This window comes from Hyposmocoma kahamanoa, unplaced genomic scaffold (genome assembly GCF_003589595.1).
Source record: "Hyposmocoma kahamanoa isolate Upper Pololo Valley unplaced genomic scaffold, ASM358959v1 63, whole genome shotgun sequence".
NCBI classification, from domain to species: domain Eukaryota; kingdom Metazoa; phylum Arthropoda; class Insecta; order Lepidoptera; family Cosmopterigidae; genus Hyposmocoma; species Hyposmocoma kahamanoa.
The window spans coordinates 14,724,470-14,747,535 of NW_020653851.1; the positions used below are offsets into that span (position 1 = coordinate 14,724,470).

General features: G+C 34.1%; 1 protein-coding gene and 1 long non-coding RNA gene across 2 annotated transcripts in view; both read left to right on the forward strand.

Annotated features, from left to right (window-relative positions):
* The first annotated feature begins 1,391 nt into the window (after nt 1-1,391).
* Nucleotides 1,392-4,022, forward strand: LOC113229916. Its single transcript, XR_003310450.1, has 3 exons — nt 1,392-1,407; nt 3,613-3,714; nt 3,994-4,022. It is a non-coding gene; the product is annotated as an uncharacterized LOC113229916 (long non-coding RNA).
* A 76-nt stretch (nt 4,023-4,098) lies between these two features.
* Nucleotides 4,099-23,066, forward strand: part of LOC113229957 (carbonic anhydrase 1) — a 27,292-nt gene continuing 8,324 nt past the window's right edge. The window contains exon 1 of the mRNA XM_026463654.1: nt 4,099-4,326. Within this exon, the coding sequence (XP_026319439.1) occupies nt 4,290-4,326 (37 nt within the window). The 5' untranslated portion in view covers nt 4,099-4,289. The remainder of the gene's footprint in view (nt 4,327-23,066) is intronic.

Consider the following 23,066-nt stretch of genomic DNA (forward strand, 5'->3'; position numbering starts at 1 on the left):
TGTGTGCATGAATCACTGGTCCACTACAATGGCACGGAGTTACTGGTATTGATAATTTATTTTCTGACTATTTGTAGGAGAGTGTAAAGGAAATAATTAAAACTTTAAAAAAATATCAAAAGTTTGTGGAATTACATTAAGTTTTATTGAAATCGGTTAGCGGAAAGCGCGTGAAATCTAATAAAATCTGATTCATCCCCTAATTTGCCACCCCGACGCGGAATATTTTTTTCAAATTTGATTGGGATCATTACTGAGGTATCCCCTTTCCAACAAAAAAGTATCATCTAAATCGGTTGTCAAGCCGATGACTTACTTTCTCAAATTCGTATCTTAAAAAAAGTGATTATTCGGGAGATGGCAAAACTTTCAATTTATTTTAAATTTCTTATCAAAGGAGTTAATTTGGATGCTTTACTTTAATAATAGATAAAATTCACTGTGTGAATATGAAGGAAATGTGACGTGAAATTAGTCTGCATTTGTATATACAGTCCACTTTTTGCATTTCAGTAAGTTTGTGCTTTAAGCCACGAGTTTGAGAAAGTAAAACGACGAAATACACACAATAAAATACAATCGAATCGAGAACCTCCTCCTTTTTTTGAAGTCGATTAATAAACGTGGAAAAAATATGAGTTGTAATGTAACGTATGTGTATTTAAAGGTATTACAAAGAGATTACTATTATAAAAATCCGATTGTTTATTCAAACATACTTAACAATAGAGGATAAATTCCTCATGACGATTTTGTTAAAACCAAGCTAAATTACTTCGTTTGACACGTGAAATGTAAATTTATAACTTTACCTATTCACTTTGTACGTTACGGACAACTACACAATTGTATGAAATGTGATGTACTACTCATGACCACACCCCAAAATACAGTAAGGCCCGATCGACTTACCACTCAATCACCATCAGCATTAACTGTCCAATATGTGTTTTATTACTATCACCCTCAATGATAGTGCCTGCCAAGCCCGCGCTACACATCTTCCTTACAAATTGTGTAGAAACTAGTTCCATAATATTTTGGCTTAATTTAATTAAATGTTTTATATAACATAAAATAAAGTCTCATAACGACAAGAATAACAAATAATACAAGCGCTGCTGAAGTATTTATGTGAACACAAATCTTCTTCAGACAAGAGATAAAAAAATTTAAAAATGTAAATGAGAACTCGACTAAACAAACGCTCCCACTCAATCCAGATTAATTCTCCAGCATTAACGAGGTAACTGGTGAGATCAGAGAATATACTTGTATTTACGAATATAATCACAGGAGAATCTAAAATAAACTGCAAAGAAGATATTGTGCCAGTTCACCCACTCAATGTATTTTATCTTGGTAACTCTTGCAATTTGACCTGAATGCTTTTGGAGATTTACACAGGTATGTTTGGTTTAATAAGCGAGTACACACCGAAATAAGAAATGTTCGTAAATGAGCTCGATGAGTGAGAAACTTAGTCCAAGAATCTCATACTTAACGTATAAAGTTATGGTTTATATTTTTAATTATACCGACAAGGGATTAGCGTAGTCTTGAGAAGTCTACCACTGTTTTGAAAGAGGAAATCAGTGGCAAACAATTACAATACAGTGTAATCTATACTTTGTAGATATTAGAATGATCCAATAAAGCACAGAAAAACAATCGTAAAACTAGATAAACTTCATCAACCAATCTTCTCAACTGAAGGTGACTAAATTGAAAAGCAATAATCTTCGTTACAACAGGTTGTATAAAACAAAAATAACTTCTGCTGCTCTTTTAGGGTTTTATTTCTGTATTTTTATGGATTTTGGTATGATTCCAAACCAACGACTGTGTGATGAAAAGTGCAAGGAAACGTCTATTATCGTCGTGGTAAACATCAATAAATTGTAAAGACTGATCGTGTTTACTTTATAATAAATCGGTCACTTCCAGCCTATTTATCATAATTAGTTGGCTATAGAGATAGCAACTAACAGGTCTATAGTGTTATATTATGTACGCATAAGTAAATGTAAGTATAAATTACGTATGTATTTGTTCAGGTTATCGTGAGGTCGGCCGAGAATAATGTGTAGAGGACACTCACTTGCAAAGTCTTCGTGATAGTCCAGTTTCTTGAAATTAAAAAAAATTTTCACATGTTACATTTTTATGTATTTATTACGAACCTATACATAAATTTTTTGCTCGCATAATAGAAGTACAAATTACTAACAACCTACTCATATATTTGGTCACATTATGAGGCATAACCAATGACCAGTCTGTTCATTACGCAAAAACTTCGTTATATTTATGAAAGCAGAAACTGTGCGCATTGAAAGTACCTAAAGTTGAAACCTCAACTATGCAAGAAATTTCATCAGTGGCCACCATAGATCCAGGTTTCCCACTGTAAAAGGCACAGAATTATAGCACTGGCAGTAGCCAACTGTAGTTGGCTAACCTTTTCTGGTCCTGCGCGGTCCTGGAGTTGGAGTTCGTGCCACCCATGTTTGCGTGATTGGAGGAGTTCACAATATTCCATAGATTGATGAACATACTATCAGATATTTTGCTGAAGTTGCAACAGATGCCAATGGGCTATGGCATAGCCAATATATGAGCATTACTGCGTTTCGGTTTCGCTGGTGAAACTACAGAAACAAGAGACTTGGCAATTTTATGTCTCAGGGCTTTAGGCGCTGTATAGTGCCCCTCATATCTGTGCCATTTACAGCTCTCGGTGGCGGAGCTGCAAGGCACGCTCACTTTCCGACGCCGAGGTGTCTCTTCAGTTCCCAGAAACCTACGCAGACGGAGGGACTGGAGAATGTCTAGCTTATCCTTTACTGGCTCTCCGGCCTAGTATCGGAGATGTCTGTCGCAGTGTTCTGCGACAATATCCGGACAAAGTTTCCAAAAGGCAGCTCAGCTAGTCGAGCGTCGAGGCCCTAGAGCCTCGTCTAGACCTCTACAAAGATGAGCTAGCTGCGCACGAGACAGACGCCCCGGAGACACACCACCGGAGCAGATGAACATGTCCGTCTCTGCAACTCACCACAAACCCCGGCGAGTCAATACCCGAGTCCGGGTCCACTAGACTAGACTAGTCTCTGGTGGATCCGGACTTGGGTATGGCGCCCGCCGTACCCAGGTCTTACCGGGGAACTCAGCTTCTCCCCGAAGCTCCTTAAACTCTTGGGTCGGTAGATAGGGACAATAGGAGGTAGGAATGTACTTTAAATATTGTAAATAGGACATCTTGTTTCATGAAGACAGATTTTAGTTTTTAAAATAAGTAATTCTGCATACAAAGATTTTTAAAAAGTTGCTTACCTCACCTTACCGAACCTGGTCTACACAAGTCTAAGTGAACGAGAGAGTAAATTTTTCAATATGTACTTCATAAACTAGTGTACTCCTAATTGTAATTCATATGTTCATAAGTACTAAGTACATAATCGTATTACTAATCAATATAGAGGAAAAAAACACTGATTCATCGTCAGTACATGCTAATGATCACTCATAATAACGCGTTGATATCTTTACTTCTAAAAATTTTAGCAATTTAAGCAATCATAGAACAGATTTCAACTACTTTGCTTTTTTCAGGTTGGTCAGAAATGGAAACCCAAAAGGGTTTCTAGGCATGATGAACAGTAGCAGAAAATTTTATTTTTCACGTAACATACATTTTTGTACTTAAAAAGCATGGTACTAATAAATAATATTTGTTTTTTTTAATAAACCAATGTTTTGGGTCCTTTAAAGACCCCATGGACACGTATGATTGAATCAGGCATGACCGTGGGCCCATGTTTGAAAAAAAAAACTTTAATTTCCTGTGTTAAAATCGCGAAAACATAAGAACTCGATAAGCAAAAGGGTATAATTTCAATCATTTCTAAATGTAAACAAATGCATAATATATTTATATGAAAATATATTACATGAAAGTACATATTAGGTAATATAATAGAAAAATACTTGTAGAGGGGCGTAGCTGTACCAATGCGAAACGCACGAAGCCGCTGCCGCAGTCAGCGCGGGCGCAGTGCCGCAGTGGCCTAGAGGTGATCGCGCGTGCGGTAGAGCAGTTCTCTGACTACGGCCCTCTTCCGCGCCCGCGCCCGCTCCGCTCCGAGCGCCCTGACCCCACGTATAAAGCAGCGGCACCGCGCACGCTCGCAAGCAGTCACGACCCATCCACGCTCTCTTGTGCAGTTACTAGTCTCGCGATAACACTGACAAATTTACTCGTGTTACTATTTACACCCGTAGCCACAACTATGGCCCAAAATGACTGGGGATACACAAGCGAAAACGGTGAGTTCGCAACTTCCTTCCTCCTTTGAATTGAATAATTGCTACAAGCGGCCTGGACCGGTTTGTTTACATCGTTCCACGTGACGAATTTTATGTAAATAAAACGTGTTCGACTGTGAAAAACTGAAGAAGACACTTACTTTTAATATAACTTTGCTATTTATTTGTACTTATGAAGTTTTATCAATTTTTGACGCATTTTCCGGTTGTTCACAATTAACTACATCAAAAGAATTTTAAATACTAGACGTAATTATAAAGATACGGTTAATTAACTTTATTGGTAATACTTACAATGACGTGGCTTCAGTTTTTGTTTAATGACTAAATAGGTACCAATACAGATTTCATTCATAGGATTACACTAGTTGATTCACGACATATGAAAATAAGTATTGTTACGTTGATTCATTGGGATCCGTGAAGTTATGTTTACAGGTAGCAAGCACTAAAAACTGTTTAAAATTTAGTGATGTAAAATGCTAATTCAGTGTACTTTATACATATAATTATTTTATTAAATCTCCGCCCATTGTCTATAGGTTTTTGTTAATACCTGTGTTGGGAATGATGCTAAAAGTGTAATCGTTGCGTGCAAAATGTTAGCCGCTGAGGCTGGCCTACTTATTCGGATCGTGGCCCGCAAGCCGGTCCGACAAATGAAACTTCTTCACCGAACGGTTTTTGTGCTAACAGCCTAACTGTGTACTTATAAACAAAAGAATGACCTCACACACCGCTCGTAATCCATTAATAAAATATTCGAAAAAAATAAGACAATGGATGGAACAAATACATTCCTTTATATATATGCAGTGCCTACCACTTCCATGTCAACCCACTGATAATTTTTTCCAGTTTCATTTTTATGTAATGAAACATGTAATCGAATATGTCTATTACAATTCGACTACACTTCGATCGACACATTAGCTGTGAAAATTAAAGCGTAATTACCTACACTAATATTTAGACTTTTTTTGCTGAAAATAAACACAACAAAGACCTTCTTAAACAAGTTTATAGGCTACTAACAAAGACGTTCCAGTGTTTTCAAAATTGCTTTGATCAGTATACTTAGGATATACTCGTGTACTGGAGAAAACAATTAAATTCTAGTGTCAAAGTCTCAGCAAACTATACCGTTTAAGTCGGAAATTGGCGGTGTTTACTTTTCAAATGATATAACCAACACACGTACTATTTCTTATCCATAAATAGAGCGTTTCTATTTTCTTAAAGTTTTATAGCTACATCGATACAATTGATGATCTCGCCAACGTCAAGTTAAGGAAGACCCTCGTTATTACTCACAATTTGATAAGTGATTTTCGATGGTAGACTACACAGAGAAGAGTATTTATAAATAGACACTATTACAAACAATAGCCTAAAAATGTAATATAATATAATGTATGCAGTTTTTTTCTGTCCTTTCAAATTATTCGGCATGGCTTGAAACGTTTGTTTGATGAAAATATGCTTAACTTAATATTACCGCGCAGACGTTCATTTTACATCTATTGGGTGTTATAGATTTTTTTTATACAAATGACTATATTTTTTGTCTACACATCAGACATCTTGCTTTTCTTTCATTAATTATCTGCATCAATATTGCGAAGTTCTTGTAGTGCTCTACACAACGTCTTTTAAGAACATTTTTTTATATATGACCTTTTTTATATATTTAATATGACCAAAAAAAAACTACAAAAAATTACCACTTCTCTTCGTTCGCGCAAGCGATGATCGCTTTGTTAAATATGCTAATTCATTTTGCGTCTTCTGACAAATTGGTATATTAGAAGATAAATCTATTCAAAACCAATTATCATTCATTTTGAAACTGATTTTAAACGGTTGTCGTACTTTACGGTGAATCCATTGATACATTTTCGCTACACCGCTACTAAGATTCTTTGGTAAATTGGTTCTATACATTCAAATTTGCAGTCTAAAAATATCGTTTTTAATACAGTTGCTCAAAACGTGGTATTTTTCGTACTACAAATCGTGCCGAAAGTTGGAATTTTCGCACTTGTGCTTTTTACTTTTCCATTTTTTTTAAATTTACTGTTGTTTCAAATCTTAAGCACAGAACTAAAGAAGTTGTATATTTATTTAATATTTATGTGCTTTGTGCCGTAAGTCATTCGTCATTAAAACTTATATTTATTTACAAATACTATATAATGAACGTATCGAGTGGAGGTCCACAGTCTCTGCCTACCCCTGAATGGGTGACAGGCGAGAGTTTTATGTATATATTTGTTCTATGTATTACAGATAAATTATATCTCACTACAGTGCACGGGTTCCTAAAGAAGTTTAAACAAAAGTACCAGGACTTCATAATAAGAAAAGTGGTTACAGACCGATATTACAGAAAATAAACAAAAATAGCACGTTAGAACTAGATTTCCTTAGACTTTTAAATAATGGTTGCAGTGGTTGTATTTCATTATTTTAATTTACTAGCAGAAAATGAGTTTTTTTTAAATACTGTTTTGTTTTATTTTCAATGTAGTTTTTTCGCAAATGTATTAAAAAACGTCGTTTGATACACGTGCGGATTTGTCATTTTCACTTGTCTCGCGTCAAGAAGCCTCGAGACTCGTAAATAATGACTAACTTTCCGCACTTATATCAAAAATACCTATTTCACCTCACTGTGCGCAAAAGCGTTTTTTGCACGCCAGTGTGGAAAAGATTTTTGAAATTCGAACTTGACGATGGATTGAAAGATAAAAATTCAAATAAGCGACTTGTCGTACATTACTTATTTATGTAATAAATCCGTTGGTATATTTCATTCTTATTATTGTGATAACTAATTGTGTTTATTAAATTATTTTAATTCGTTGAAGAACTAAAATAATTTTAATAATCACTTAATCATACAAAATAAAAGTATAAGCAAGAATAAAAATTGATGAGGTGTAAATTCAGAGCCATCCGAAGATAAACTTTTTCTTTTAATTTAAAAAACTTATGTTTTTCAATTGTTTTTCTTTCATGTACCAATTTCCTCGCTCTAGTGAGGTGAAAAGTAGTGTGTTTCGCTCGGCAGCAAAGTTGTTTTGCGTCTCATGCCCTAAAACCCTCGCTACGCTCAGGAATCTATTCTTGAACCATAAGCGAAGCTTCCTTCGCTTGCTCAGGTTTCAATACAAACACTCGCGTCAAACAACAAATTTGCAGCCTTGCATAACTAATAACTATTGTGTATCTGTTATGTATAGAGAGACACATCTATTGGGGCGCCTTTGTCAGTAGAAATACCTGTTTTTAAAAATGATCGATATGTATAGTTACAAACCTGTACAGGAAGGTCATTGTAGGTTTTACTTTTATAAGACATAAAATCTAACCGTAACCAACGAGGCGTTTTACGTGTTTTTCAGCTAAACCTAATCTACTGTAGATTGTTACGCTGTAATTAAGAGCTTAAAATAATCTCAAAATGCAAGACAGCATTAAAAAAATGTATTTGATTGTAATAACTATATAACTATAATTAAAAATTTGTAATAACTATATGACTAAAAATAACTAGAGAATACATTTCTTGGGTTGATTTAGAAGTGGGAGATCACTTCAGATAAAAGAGGAATGTATAAGTGTTCAAAAATGTAGAGGCCAATGATATGAAGCATCAAGGTATAGAAGAGTACTTTTATTATTCTCTTGAGAGGTAGCTGAACTTTAAATGGTGCATATGAGATGATGATCACGGCCAGAATGTGAAAGGAATTAATAATTGTTATTATCTGCCTGAATGATAAATGGAGGCGTTATCAAAGGATAAAAACGGGTTTTTATTATAACCGATTTGAAGTGAATACTACATATAGAATAAACCGAACGATCTATCAATGAAAACATGACTAACTTAAAAAGTAGCAATTGGAAATACATAGAAATTTCATGATAAAATTATGACATGAATTGTATTTTAATTTAAAGCGGTTAACTTTCTCAAGGGGTATCCCGTGAAATAATAAGCGAAATAAAATTGATCGTTTGTTTCCAGGGCATTTTGTCCTTATTTCTTGGAAATTGCTCAGGTAAAATTCGCTCAACAATAACCATCAAACATTACAATATAAAGTGAACTTCGTTTTTGTGTTCTGTAGTCCAACTTAGTTTTAGTAGAAGTCGAGTTCCTTGTGAAAGAGTTCGTCTAGGGAAGTATTGCCACCTTACCTATTTCTGCCGCCAAGCCGTAATGTGACCATAACTGCGTTCCGGTTTTGAAGGGTAGTTATATTGGTGAAATTAATGGCAGATGGGATTGATAATTTATGCCTCTGGTTGTGCCCCTCAGATCTTAGCGATTTAAGGCGCTGCAACTGCTATGGACAGGCGTGTCGCTTACGGCTTGTTCGTCTCGTCACTTGGTAGAAAAGATGCTCGAACAGTAATGTCAAAATTTTGACGAGTTTGTCTTGTCAAATATATATTTATTTTATGCACTTAACGACTTTTCTGTCTTTGTAATAAAGGCTTGGAAAGAGGAAGGATAAAAGGAAAGAAACGGGCCTGAGTTATGCCAATCACTTAATATCTTACCTAACTTCCTACGAAATAAGGACGTTTGCTTATAATCACGATTTATGCATAAGGAAAAAATTTGAAACCTGACGGTTGTAATAAAATGTACAACAACATAATATATGTGTTATAATTTGTGTACTTTAACTGATAGATATAGTCTAGACATGGGTACGCTTGCCTCCTATGTAAGGGCGGGATTTGATTGTTGTTTCTTTGCGAGTCATTTGTGCTTTATAGATCACTGTATTGTCACTTGGTGAAGGAAAACATTATGATGAAAACTGCATATCACATAAGAAAACACTTTGAAGACGGGTCCTTAATCCGTATTTGGGTTATAATATAAAACTGGCTTTAATTAAAATCTGGGCCCAGTTATGGAAACTGTACGGGGAGAATCTGATGATATAAAACATTATTTAGGAAAAGTGATTGCAAGTTTGCGGGTAGTTCATATATATATTATGTTTTTTACAGGTATGTGTATTTGTATCTGTCACACGATTAATGTAGGTAATGCTGTAAGATAATAGATACGGAATGTGAACGTCGTTATTTGTGACTAAAATAAATACATACATACAACCCATTTAAATAAATAGATAAAAATTAGGTTTCCTTAATGGATGTATAATTTGAATTTAAGAAATTAAAAAATTAAATACTAAAGTCCTTATTAACCAGTTTTATATCTAAAAAAATCTAGTATTACTTTACATCAATAATTAATAATTAATAAAATAAGTACCTATAACGAAGACCCGTACGACTTTTGACATTTGCACCTGTCTGTTGTGGCGGTGAGTTTGTGTGTGTAACGATTTACCCAACTTTTCAAAGACTAGTTTTATAGTTTATAAGTCTAGTACACTAGATTTCGAATTTTAGCAGTGTTTTACATTTTATTTAAGCGTCGGAAAGCCATTTGTATATGCCCGTTCGATTCTTTTATTTACTACATTTCAGTACAGTGACTCGTAAAAAACAAGATTACCGTAATAGCTTGCTGATACACAATGTAAATTGATATACTGCCTTAGTTGCTTATCCTGTGATCACTCACTCCGACACTTACTGCTCATTCGTACTCGTGCTGGGAACTTTAAATTAAATGTTATAAAATAATTATAACAATACAAATATTCACTTTGTTATGTTATTATGCATCGACTGCTATATAAACTACGGAAATGAATTGTAAGTATATCTACATTAATAACTTATAACGTATGTATAACGGAATGCATCTCGTGATTTAACAATACCGTTCTCGCCGTGTATAAACGATGACCTAAACAAACACACGGCTTTGTTTTGCTGTAGTTCTATTTGCAAAGCACCTTTGTAGTGCTCTTCACAAACAGGAACTATATACTACTTATCTTTTTTATTTTTATTTTGTGATACCAAGTGACAGGACGAAGAAATTGTGCGTCTGGTGGTAAGCGAGACGCCTGTTCATAACAGTTGCAGTGTCACTTAGAACTTTAGAATTTAGAAATAGTTTAAGTCACAAAGATCACAGGGATACTGGCACTGTGCCCGTCACTTTAAGTCCATTTGTAATTTCACCAGAAAACTTACTCTTTAAAACCGGAACGCAGTAATGCTAACATTGGTGCTTGACGGCATAAGTAGGTAAAGTGGCAGTACTTCTCTGGACGAACTCCTTCACAAGGAGCTCTACTGCTACTAATTGTCATGACTTAGCTTTTCTTTATACCAAATCGTAGTAACGTTGATTGATGCTTTACCCACATTTCGACTTCGAAATTTGTTAATACAAGCTTTGGACCAAGATGGTCACATTTCGTTTATTATACTTACTTCTATTTTTATAAAAGACCGATATAAGGTCGTAGCCTATTTAAATATAACTAGACGGCCTTATGAACTTAAAATTAGGTGTTATAAACGAACCATAGCCGACCATTTTGCAATCTACACGAGAACCATTTAAATTCCTTGACTATAACAGTTGGGTATATTTTCGAATAGAAATGTATTATCATTTTACTGGTCGTTTGTCTCAAACTCTCATCATGAATAATGTATTCAATAACATAATAATAAGCAATACATGTAGAGCCTCAATTACCGAAAATGTTTTCGCTAGACTTGGTTCTGACATAATAAGGCTGTCAGTATTAATTGCCACATGTGTATTCTAAGTTTACTTATTTCAAACTATCATTTAATTACATGACAAGATATACTTAAGAAAAGGGACATGGCACAGAATAAATATAGCGTATCAATGTGACTTGAAACAAAAGAACAAAAATAACTGATAAAATTATCTATTACTCTATCTGAGTATCTAAGAACATTTAAAAATGTAAGTTCTTGTGCTCTAAAATTCTCACACTTTTATATTAACATTTCAGACATATTTACAAAATTAATTAATTACAAAAAGCACAATTACCAAAATTAACGTTGTTTTTATTTCCTACTATAATCATTGAGAAAGGGTTATTTAGAAAAATCCCTTATTAACTAAAACACAAGACACATAAGTCTTGTGTTTTAGCAAATGCGATAAAAATTATAATAAATTTAGGACAATTTATAAGAGGAAATACACACTCCAATAAAAAAATTCTTTTAATGACTATATGTAACAAGTATTGACCCTAATATGACAATTGCATACTGAACATTAACGTACTCGATACTCGAAAAAACTAGATCAATAGAGCATTAAAATCTCTAAATTTATACTAGGTGCAGGGGGAAGTTGTATTTTTTGACACAAAGTATTTATGTCATGGTTTCAAATCATAGCCTCATTTACATATTATTATTATTCATGGTCCTTTATTGTACAGTAAATTCGGTTGTAATAGCGAAAATACTGATGACGAATAAAATCACATCGAGTAACTTGTTTTGTACATAGGTAGTATTTACATATTTTTTTGTGGATAAACATGTCAATCCTGCGGTTGTATGTTCAGTTTCTCGTAATTCGGAATGACGTTATGTTGTTTTTGAAAGCTTTGCAACGATGATGTCTATGCAACATTTTTCTTCGGCGTTGAACAACGACAATTCGAATCATTTTGACTGTGATTTTAAAAGATAAGGTCGAATCCATTCTGGGAGTGAACGTAAGTGGTTACGCGTAGGTAGTTACAGTCCATATCAAATATTGGGGTGAGAACTAAAACAAATTGAGTACAATAAATAACGTTTGTAAATCGACTGTAATTTACACATGCAATTTAATCTATATAATTATCGAGTGGCGAATGCGTTCAAAGTGTGTAGGCAAATTTATTGCTTATTTTGAGTTAAAGGAAATAAAGTAAACGAACGTGTTTTCATAACACAGCTACATATCAGAAATGTAGACAAAAAATAAACTTCCAAAAAACATTCAGGAAGTTAGGATAATGCATAGCGATCATAGCATCTATGGGTTTAAGGTAAGCGCCGATGCGGTAAAGTGTAATCTTAGTTTCATCTTGCTTGGTTTCCTTTATTCCAAAACGATAGATATGAGACCTAAATAAGGCAGATGCATGGCAATATTTAATTAAGGTGAATATGACTTGAATACGTTAAAGTTATTAGATTCGAAACACATAACAAAGGATATTCCTTCCAATATGTAAAGGATTACATATACCGGATAGAAGTAATTGTAGCCTTCTGCAATGTGAACATCATTTGATTTGAATACCAGTCATATATATGTCGCACTGTGAGTATTGTTTATAAGTATCGTGCAGATAATGATAGGTTATTTATGTCTGTGGACAGTAATGAAATGGTGATGTAGAGGTTTGCACCATCTTTAATTTAGTCAATTGCATACGCACTGTGTGTGTCGAATAATTGTATAGATGTTGAAGTTGTTGAAGTTATGTATATTTACGTGGACGTGTCATTAATTACGTATAGAATGTGTCCGTCATTAAGTTTGGGCAATCTTAACATTTATATCGGGCCTCTAGTTCAACGAGGCTTATGTCTCGCTAAACAAATAAGATCGAGTAAAATTTAATTAGTCTAACTTACAGAAATGCAATGTTTGGTGTAACGGGCTAGCGTCTGCATTTCTAGAAATGTGTTTTGAATGTATTAATGGGACAGACCTTTCGATTTTCACAAAAAAATTCAAAAAATTAGGGGGCGCGCCAATCATTTTTGCTTTTTCATAATAAACATAAGCGTTCCACGTTGAATTCTGATAGCCTTATAGTGCTCGACTTTACCGATTGTTTGCTAACATTTTCGCATCGTTTGATTTGTGAGGGAGGTGATTTTACAATTTGTTTTGGTCTACGTGCCAATGCAATGTCATGATAAAGCATCTGACTTTTATAAGAGGCCCTCAAAATTTAAGTGCGGTTACAGTTAGGTACATAGCAAAGGTACATGTTTTATTATTTATTTTTATAATTTATTTTTATTAAATAAGTTCAATATGTAATGCGAACCTAAAACATACGTATTCAATCGGTTGTTTGTAGGCGTACGAGTAGTTAATATAATTTTTCTCTATTTTAGATCCAAACACTCATAACCATAATAAACTAACAACGTAATAATATTCATAAATATAACTAAGTTATTGAAATACTTTCTTTTCTTTAATAATATCAAGTGACTGGACGAACAAGTCGTGCGCCTGATGATAAGCTACACGCCTGTCCGTAACAGTTACAGCGACACTCAGAACTTTAAATGTGAGGGGCAATGCTACATGCCCATGAGACATGAGTTGACAAGTCCCATGTGAAATTACAGACAATTTCACCAGCAACCTTCAAAACCGGAACGCAGTAATGCTCACACAACTGCTTGGCGCCAGGAATAGATAAGGTGGCGGTACTTCACCGGACGAACTCTTTCACAAGGAGCTCTACAGCTTTGAAAAACTCTACATTATTGTAATAATCACAATTTCTGTCCACATTGTTTAGGTATGTTTCTAGATGATTTAAATTCAACCTTGTAAAAAATAACAATAAAGTTGTAATTATTTATGACATCAATTATAGATCGATGTTGTTTTATTATGTACTACCGTTTAATTCTTGTTGTTGTCTTCCGGTTAATTTACTTTTTTTGCAGTCTTACTCGCTAAAGTTTTTGACGAACTTCATGGCTAATAATGGTAGCAGCCAGTGGCTAAAAGTATTTTAAAACCGAGTTGCTACAGATGTTTATAAAGTATTGACTTACAAATTAACAGACTTTTCTATTTAGCTATCCCAAGGATACCATTCTCAATATTCGCAAGAATTAACTCACCGATCACTTAGTAGCAAGCATTGTATTTTGTTGAAGAGACTTTGTACCACTGTATCAGTGTTTTGCGTACTTGAAAGGAACTGTCTTAACAGATTTTTGATGCTCTATCATCTAACAGTTTTAATAACCAAACTTGACAAATTCAAAAAACAAGAAAGAATAAGTGAACAGTTGGCACGATAAATTATGTGGACTAAGTATATAAAGCGACTAAAAAGTGTATGTAATTGTAAATGTGTATCGAAATACATATTGCATATACTCCATACGTGCATTGTCTGTCTATCAATGTGTTATACTTATAGTAACAGTTGTGTTGTCAATGCCTAACATAGACCTATCCATTTTTGGAAAGCCATCTGCACGAATTTGCTATCCACTCATGTCACGAGTTAGCTGGTTTCCCTGGATTTTTTGGTAATCTGTTGTGCAAATTTGAAATCGTAACCCGGGATAGAGTCATGGGAAAATTGCAATTTATATATTATAATATAAACTAATTGGAGTTGGTAGCAAAAGCGCGTAGGGGCCTTTGACGGTCGAGTTCCCCGTAACCTCGAACCGTGTCGCTCTACTGCGGAAATGAAGGTTAGATTATGATTAAATTGCTGATCGAAATGACATGTACCAATTTCACTGCAACAACAACTTGAATTGTTTACAATTTATTCCACATTATTGTAAATTGTTCTACCATAACAAAACATCCACACGATTATGGTATATTCACAAATAGTAACTATTAAAATTGCCGTGCGCGAATTTTCACGGTACCATTTTTTCTCGGATCTCATCGCGTGTATTTGGTTTTTTAAACAAATCGTCGTTTCCAGACCGTTACAGGTCGTATGATCACGGCTGACTCGTGATCTTGGGACCTGTAAATAGCCCGAAACGTTGATTTGTTTGAAAAAAAAATACGCTATTTAGGTTTTTGTATTCAGAAAAAAAATTTTATTTCCAATATTTTACAATTGCCGAAATCAATTCGAATTTAATCGAAAACAAGAAATCGATGTGTATCTTGAAACTATGGAACTTCAGCTAGCGTGGGCTTAGAGGTAGTCTTAAATAAGTTTTGAACGTTTAGCAAGACTCTCTGGTACACCGCAATACGTAATGTCAGCAAATACGCTTGTTTTACTCACATTCATGTCTCGCATCTAGTCAGAACATACTTTTCGGGAAATGAACTTTTACAAGTACCTACTATTGAAGCTACTAAGATCCTTTACTTTGAAAACATAAGGTTAATTATATAATTAGGATAATTTAGTTTTTGTACGAGGAAACATGAAATGTCATGAAAGAGTAAATGAAGCGACAAGTGCGAGGACACCACTAGATAAATAAATCTGCTTACGATAAACAAGGCTGAGGTCGGTACCACTGTCGGCGGCACTCGGTTACAGCGTAACGTCTCTTACTCAGATCACGATAATCGCATGAATGCAGTAGCTAATTCACACATCAGCGCCGATAAGTCTAACAGAACAAAATTAACAAATGTAGCTTTGTAGATTTCTTAACATAGCCATGTCTTTGTGCTGCGCGTATGGAATCTAGATTTAAAGAAATGTCTTGAGAGATTCGGTAATCAAGTGCATGATTGAACGTAGGTAATTCTTATCCGATACAGTTTAATTTGGAACCATCTTGTGTTTCCTCTGTAATGTGGAGAAGGATTTTTATCAAACATATACCATGCGCAAATTAGTTGAAGTTGGAGCACGAGAGCACGTCATATTAGTCGGACACTGACGATCGTGGATCATTAGAGAGCAATCATTGGTACCGTCCTCACATGCTCGTGGAAAACCTCGATAATTAAACCGTGTCTCGCTCTCAGGCACTGATGACTAAAACACTGCACTGTACGGAAAAACGCCAATACACAGGTTCCAAACATGTGCTGTGACACTCTGTACAATTTGTAAAAGGAGCACGAAATACACACAGCTGTGTGTTGCAGAGGTACTTAATTTGTCACGGTATTATGTACAAGAGAAACAAACATATCGATATCAAGAAAAATATTTTAATCTTTTTGCAGATACATGCACATTGCTCAGTAAAAATCGGGAATTTCAATTGAAAATAAAGATTGAGAGCCTTTTCTTTGCTAATTGTTGCACTTTGACATGATTGATTCCAGATCAAACGCTAAACAGAAAGTAATACTAAGTTATTCCTACTATGTTAATAGCGCGCTATTGTGCCTTATTGTCAGTGACGTGGTGATATTGGGGCTAATATTATTTTTTGCAAGCGTGACATTAGGCATCAGTTTCGCTGGTGGGGTCAATTGTTCATTGCCGAAATAAACATTTATTATACTTGTTTATTTTCATAGCGCTCTCAATATCGAAGATCAATTGCCGCCTGTCCTTCATCATTGCACTAATGCTTGAATAATATGGACGTGACGTTAGTGTTTGTGTGTATTTATATAGGGTTCCACGATCAAAGTTGTATTAAAAGTGTTCATTCACGGGCATATAGATAAACCCCAACTTATAATCAATAAACTTTTAAAATGAAACTCTTGTCATCCCCTCCTACGTCATCAAATTCTTAACGTGAAACATTAAACTAAACCTACCTACCGATATCGATACATTAAAACATCTTTAGCAAATTTCTTTGAGACTTTTTGGGTTTTGATTTTGCTCGTCCGACCTAACCTATTGGAGGGGAAAATAATATTTAATTTTACATTTATGACGGAAAGTGACGATGAGGTTGACGATGTAGCATGCACGCTTGAATAATGCCTATTCCCTCTCGCTTTGAAAGGTTATAGCGATCGGAGAATAAGTTTGCAGGCTGGGAATACTACTCCTTAGCCGTTCGCCACATAAATGTGAAAGCGAAACATTTCGTGCAAATCTTCAGAATATTCACAACATAGGGTAGAACCTCAGCACTTGTCCCACGACGATGGAAAGGGGAAGGCGGAATTAAATCGTTTAATTCCCTCGCACACTCTCTTTGATACATAGAGCGCACTATAAGTTTTCGGAACTGGCCACTTACATAAACAATATTTAAAAAGTAATTACATCTGAAAATGGAACTCTTTGGCTGTAGAATACAGTTTGTTTCATCTGACTGTCTCTTGTTTTTACATTGTGACGTCATTTTAGAAATTGTTTGTCTACATCACCATGGATTTAACTCGTGAAAATTTTCGTATCATGATTTTCTACGACTTTAAGTCTACTATGATTATTATATATTATATTAAGATGACTATTGTAGCTGGTTTGCAGAATTCAAACGCGGTCGTGTGAATCTCAGTAATGAAATTCGTCACACGGCCAGACAGACAAATGAATTTTTGAAGGTGAACAACGTTGACCTTATGAGTCATCTCCCTTACAGTCTCGACCTGACACCTTGTGACTTTTATTTATTTCCAAAAATTAAGAACCAGTTACGCGGTCAACCGTTTTCATCACCTGAAGAGGTTGCCGAAGAGTATGAAAAATATGTTTCAGAGATTGTCACGGAGGAGTGACATAAATATTTTCAAAATTGGTTTATTCGTGTGAAAAAGTGCATTAACGCTAACGGAGAATATTTTGAGAAACAATAAATTCATTCTGACCACTTATAGTATCTTTTTCTTATTCTTTCCGGAAAGTTATAGTGCGCCTCACGTATATCCTGTAAGCAGGCAACTTTACGGCAGTATTCAAGCTTTTGTAGCTAATTCTGAGTCACCTATAAGCCCCTTGACACGCTTCTTTGTCGTATCTATAACGTATTTTGTAATTGGAACGACAATATGCACAAAGAAATAAATTGTAACGAACGAATTTATTAAATAAATGTAATTTTTTTCAATTTTTTCCCCTGTGTCTTAATGGCATACTAAGAAAGCTTTTCAATAAATTAGCCTCTATTACTATGCACACACTTAAGAAAATTGACCATAATAGAAAAAGTTCCGCTTAATGACTTTAAACGTTGTGTTTGTCAATGTTAGTCTGTAAGTAAATCGCTTCTAATGTTCGGTAAGTTGCTCGAATAATCAAGTTAACGGCTCGTAATTTACAACTGAATAAAATTTACATTTTGTTCAATTGTCTCTAAATTTGTTCACCTCCCACTCACCGTGTGAATTATCCTCTCTCTATGAAATACTTTATCGGCGTCCAGACTTTACTGAGAGTTCGTTATGCATCAACACTCCCAAAATAAAATCAATCAATGACGCAAAGCTTTACCTTTACGACACTCCTTGCCGGGTGGTCAACATTTGGATAAAAATCCATTATGAAGCAATAGCACTACTATTAATTTATTTAATCACTAACGCTACTAAAATACGTAAATAATAGAAACTGCAGTAGTAGAGTGGGTAGGCTCTACTACTGCATAGGTACTGTATAGAATATGTACAGTCGCGTGCAATGAAATGTATACGTTCACTTATTTTCAAAAATATGTAATCACGACATCGTTTTAAAAATTGTATACTTTTATTTCAAAGAAAAGTAAACAATCTACAATCTGTGAAAAGTATACACTCCTGGTGTTAAATATATGTATCCATATCATTTTCAAAAATATTTATACAATGCATTTGCATTAAAATGTAAACAATTAGGATGGTCATTTTATCATAAAATATGTATCCACTTTTAAAACTACAAAATTTGTTAGATTTTAGTAATATTTGCATCGTCTTCAAAAATATGTACATATACACGATGTAGTTGCAATATAATGTAAACGTACGCGCCGCGCGCCAGTTCCAAACTTTTTGTGCGTATTTTGCTAGCTCGGGCGGCAACAATGTTAGTGTTATTTGGTTACACTACCCTCAATTTTTTTTGTTAACAATCATAAGTGAACGTAACATTATATCTATTTGTCTATGTGGTGCAGCGCAAGTGACATAAGTATTTTACGAGTTATCGAAATAAATTAATTGCGGACAAGATGCGTTAGTGTGAGGCCAGACGAGCGGAATTTTGTGAGTTGTGAGTTGCATACTTTGCACTGCATTCGGTTTCAAATAAAAGTACAGTTTGTTCCAAACGACGGCGTAAAATGAGTTATCTGCCGACTTATACGGGAGTAATTGTCTCATATTTGTATCTGACTTAGCAATAAGAGGTTTTACTAGGCTTCATAATTTTTGAAAAACATTTATTGGCATGTGGTAGTACTTACCAAATTGATCTGGATGTTCACATAAACTTGTGCATAATTTTATTTTATTTTATTTTATTTTTATTTTATTATATTTGGGGAGCTTACAGCTACTTTTACAATATAGGTTTAAGTATGATCAAACATATGCCAATTAAAAGCTTCCACATTTGAACTTAAGAAAATAATCTTACAATAACACAAGCTTAAAATTACAATGATACATCTAATTATGAAAACACAACAATCGCCTTATTAGTCATTTGATAAGAAGTTATCAATCATAATAGCTTTTACATTTATAACGCTATTACAGAAAAGGTCTATGCGACCGTCATCATTGAGCTGGTTAAATAATGTTAATGATCTTGGCAGGTAACTATTACCTCTAAAATTGGTACGACCAACCGGAACATGGAGCAAATTATGCTTTCGAAATGCTCTAACTGGAACTTTGAGTAAAATGTTACTAAGGAGCTCAGGACAGTCAATCTTACTCTGAGCGATGTTCAACAAAAAACAGGCATCGGCTATATTTCTTCGCAGGTGTAAAGGTAACAGATGAAGTTTTCTACAACGATATACATATTCCAATTGGGGTAATTTAAATTTGTAATTTAAAAATTTAGTAAATTTCTTCTGTAAAATTTCAATTTTATTAGAGTAAGTATCATAGCTAGGATTCCAAATTTGGGATGCATACTCAAGATGGCTACGAACAAAAGTGCAGTAAAGGATTTTCAGGGTTTTCATATTTTTAAACCATTCTGATGTACGAATGATGAATCCTAAAGCTTTGTAAGCTTTGTCATATATGTAAGAAATATGCTGGTCAAACAATAACTTACTGTCATGAATTACACCCAAATCAGATCCAAAGGCATTCCTAGTAAGATTACAATTTTTAATTTTATAAATATAATTGAAAATATTTCGCTTTCTAGTAAAATTTATATAATAACATTTCGAAACATTTAAGTCAAGTTTGTTAGTTGTACAATATATATCGAGTCTTGCTAAATCTTCTTGTAAAAGAATCGCATCTGAGGTATTATTAACAACTTTAAAAACTTTCATGTCGTCAGCAAATAATAAGAACTTTGAATTTATAAAACATGATCCGATATCATTAATAAATATCACAAATAATATACGAAACTGCACACACTTTAATCGTTTCATTTTGAGTGGACGTACCCAGCTTCTTTTTCGGACATTGTCTTCTAATGCTTCATAAATGCATAGTGTTTTTAAAATACGTTCGTCTGGCGCTCCGACCGAATTTCTTTCGAGCACAAAAAAAAACGCAACTCACAAAATTACGCTCGTCTGTCCTCACACTAATACTAGTAATAATTGTATTGTGTCTTATCGTGTAAGTTCACATGAAAAGCATACTAATTATTCGCTAAATGTAAAATCAAAGCTCTCGAAAAATTGTCATCAAAATGTTAATTTTATGCGTTTGGACAACCCTAACGCTTTTTGCATGCTCTATAGACATTTTGTCCCATTGCTCCGTTACTATTAATATAGAACAAAAATTCATATGAGATTCCGCTATAATGTTACAAACTATCTCTTTCCTTCACAGTTTTGAGTTTTCTTACGTCAAAAATTTAACGTTTATATAGAAATAAGAGCGCGTTACCGCGAATGTTATTGCATTATTTGTTTTACTACCTTTTTCGTGGATGTTACGTTTTTGTCGCAAGTGAGCGATGTAACATTTTGCAATTATCACACTTAATACACTCTGTGTTTGTCAAAATAACGAGTTTCTTTGGATGCCATTTATAGATCTAAAGAAATTCTTGTTTTGACGATGTTAATGTTGTCTATATGCATTATGACAGTAATATATACAAAATAAATACCTTTTATATTTACTTTGCAATAAAATGTAATGATTTAACTTTATAATTAAAGACAGAGGAATGATTACAATTAATAAAATCACAATTTGTTTCTGTAAAGCCTTGTATTATTATTAAACCCAACAACTGCACAGTACCGCACATACATTTATTTTCTAAATACAAGATTATGGAAAATTTGCCAACAAAACTTAACTTAGAACGGGATTTGTTCGCTAATTTACAATAATCTTGTATTTGTATACATTTTAATGAAAATGTATAGTATTAAATATTTATGAAAATGATATGGATACATATTTTTAACACCAGGAGTGTATACTTTTCACAAGTTGTAGTTTCTTTACTTTTCTTTGAAATAAAAGTATACAACTTTTAAAACGATGTCGTGATTACATATTTTTGAAAACAGCACAAGGTTACAAATATTTTTGAAATATCTAATGTTTACATATTTTTGAAAATAAGTGAACGTATACATTTCATTGCACGCGACTGTACCTATTATGTTATCGTGATTAAAAATTTTAATGACTTTGTTGATCCAACCAATGTTACATATAAAGAAAGTTTAAAGACTATAGACATCTGCGCCCTTGAAACACAGATAAAATGATTAAATTATATTTTCTTTTCTACCGTTTCCTTCCTTCGGTTTTGGTTCATTAACGACTCCTCTTTTTAACTATAGCCGGGAATATTATTAGAAGGTATTACGAGTATATTATATTAAAAGTGGCTGTACTTTTAAATCGTATTTGCGTGTGAATACGATTAAAATAATAATAACTTTAATCGCATAATAACATTTAAATAGGTTAACAGCTTTTTCAGGAAAATATACGATTTAAGATGCTTACCTCATTTTTCATACAATAAGATAAGATAAGATCTAGATAACCTTTTTCCGAAATGTAAATTGTAAAAAAAACTGCCGTTTGTCAGTGGCGTTGTTTAAGATTAAGATAAGAGATATAAGGTGATTTGTTAAACAAACTGTCAGTCAAGCAGGTGTTCACTCATCGCCCATGTTGAAATACTTCCCTACAAGTTTGGCGGCAAAAATTTGTTAATATTAATTTATACCCATACACACATCAAAAAAAGTTTGCGATCAATAGCATAAGCTCCTATAATTCTTTAAATTTAACTTTATCAAGAAAAAATCTATGTTGTATGCTTTCTTTAAATAGGAATACCCTGTTTGAAATTAAAATATAAAACTATTTTTTATTATTTATTTAAAAAAATTAGCCATTAATCATAATGTAATAGTGATAGAAATTTCGTTGAAAGAAAAAGACTGTTTAATTAAACTTAAACAACAATTTATTATTAAAAGGTGTGAATTCAATATAAAATAACTCCTCCCCTGACTCGAATACATGCGAAGATCCTCCTGGGCATGCTGAGGATCAAGTTATCCAGCATTTCCTGGGGTAACCTATCCCATTCTTCAATAGCGGCTTCCCTGAGCTCTGGAACTATCTGGGGACGTGGCTCACGGTTCCATACTGCTCGTTTAAGAGCATCCCACGCGTGCTCTATTGGGTTTAAGTCGGGCGAGCCGGCAGGCCAGTCTAATCGTGTGATATCGTATTCTTGAAGAGCAGCATTGACTCGTTGAGCTCGATGTGCGGGCGCATTATCATCGACCAGTACAAATTGGTGCCCATGGTTTACTCGGAATGGTCTGACGATATCATCAATAGCAACTGCTTTGTACATGTCTGCTGTCATGAAGCCCCGATACGGGATCAAAGGCGTTCTAGCTCCAATCATAATGCCACCTCAAAAGGACACCGATTTTCCGCCTTGCTGAACTGTTCCTGTGGCAGTTCTTTGTCTTTCACGGTCGCCTGGTCTTCTCCAGAC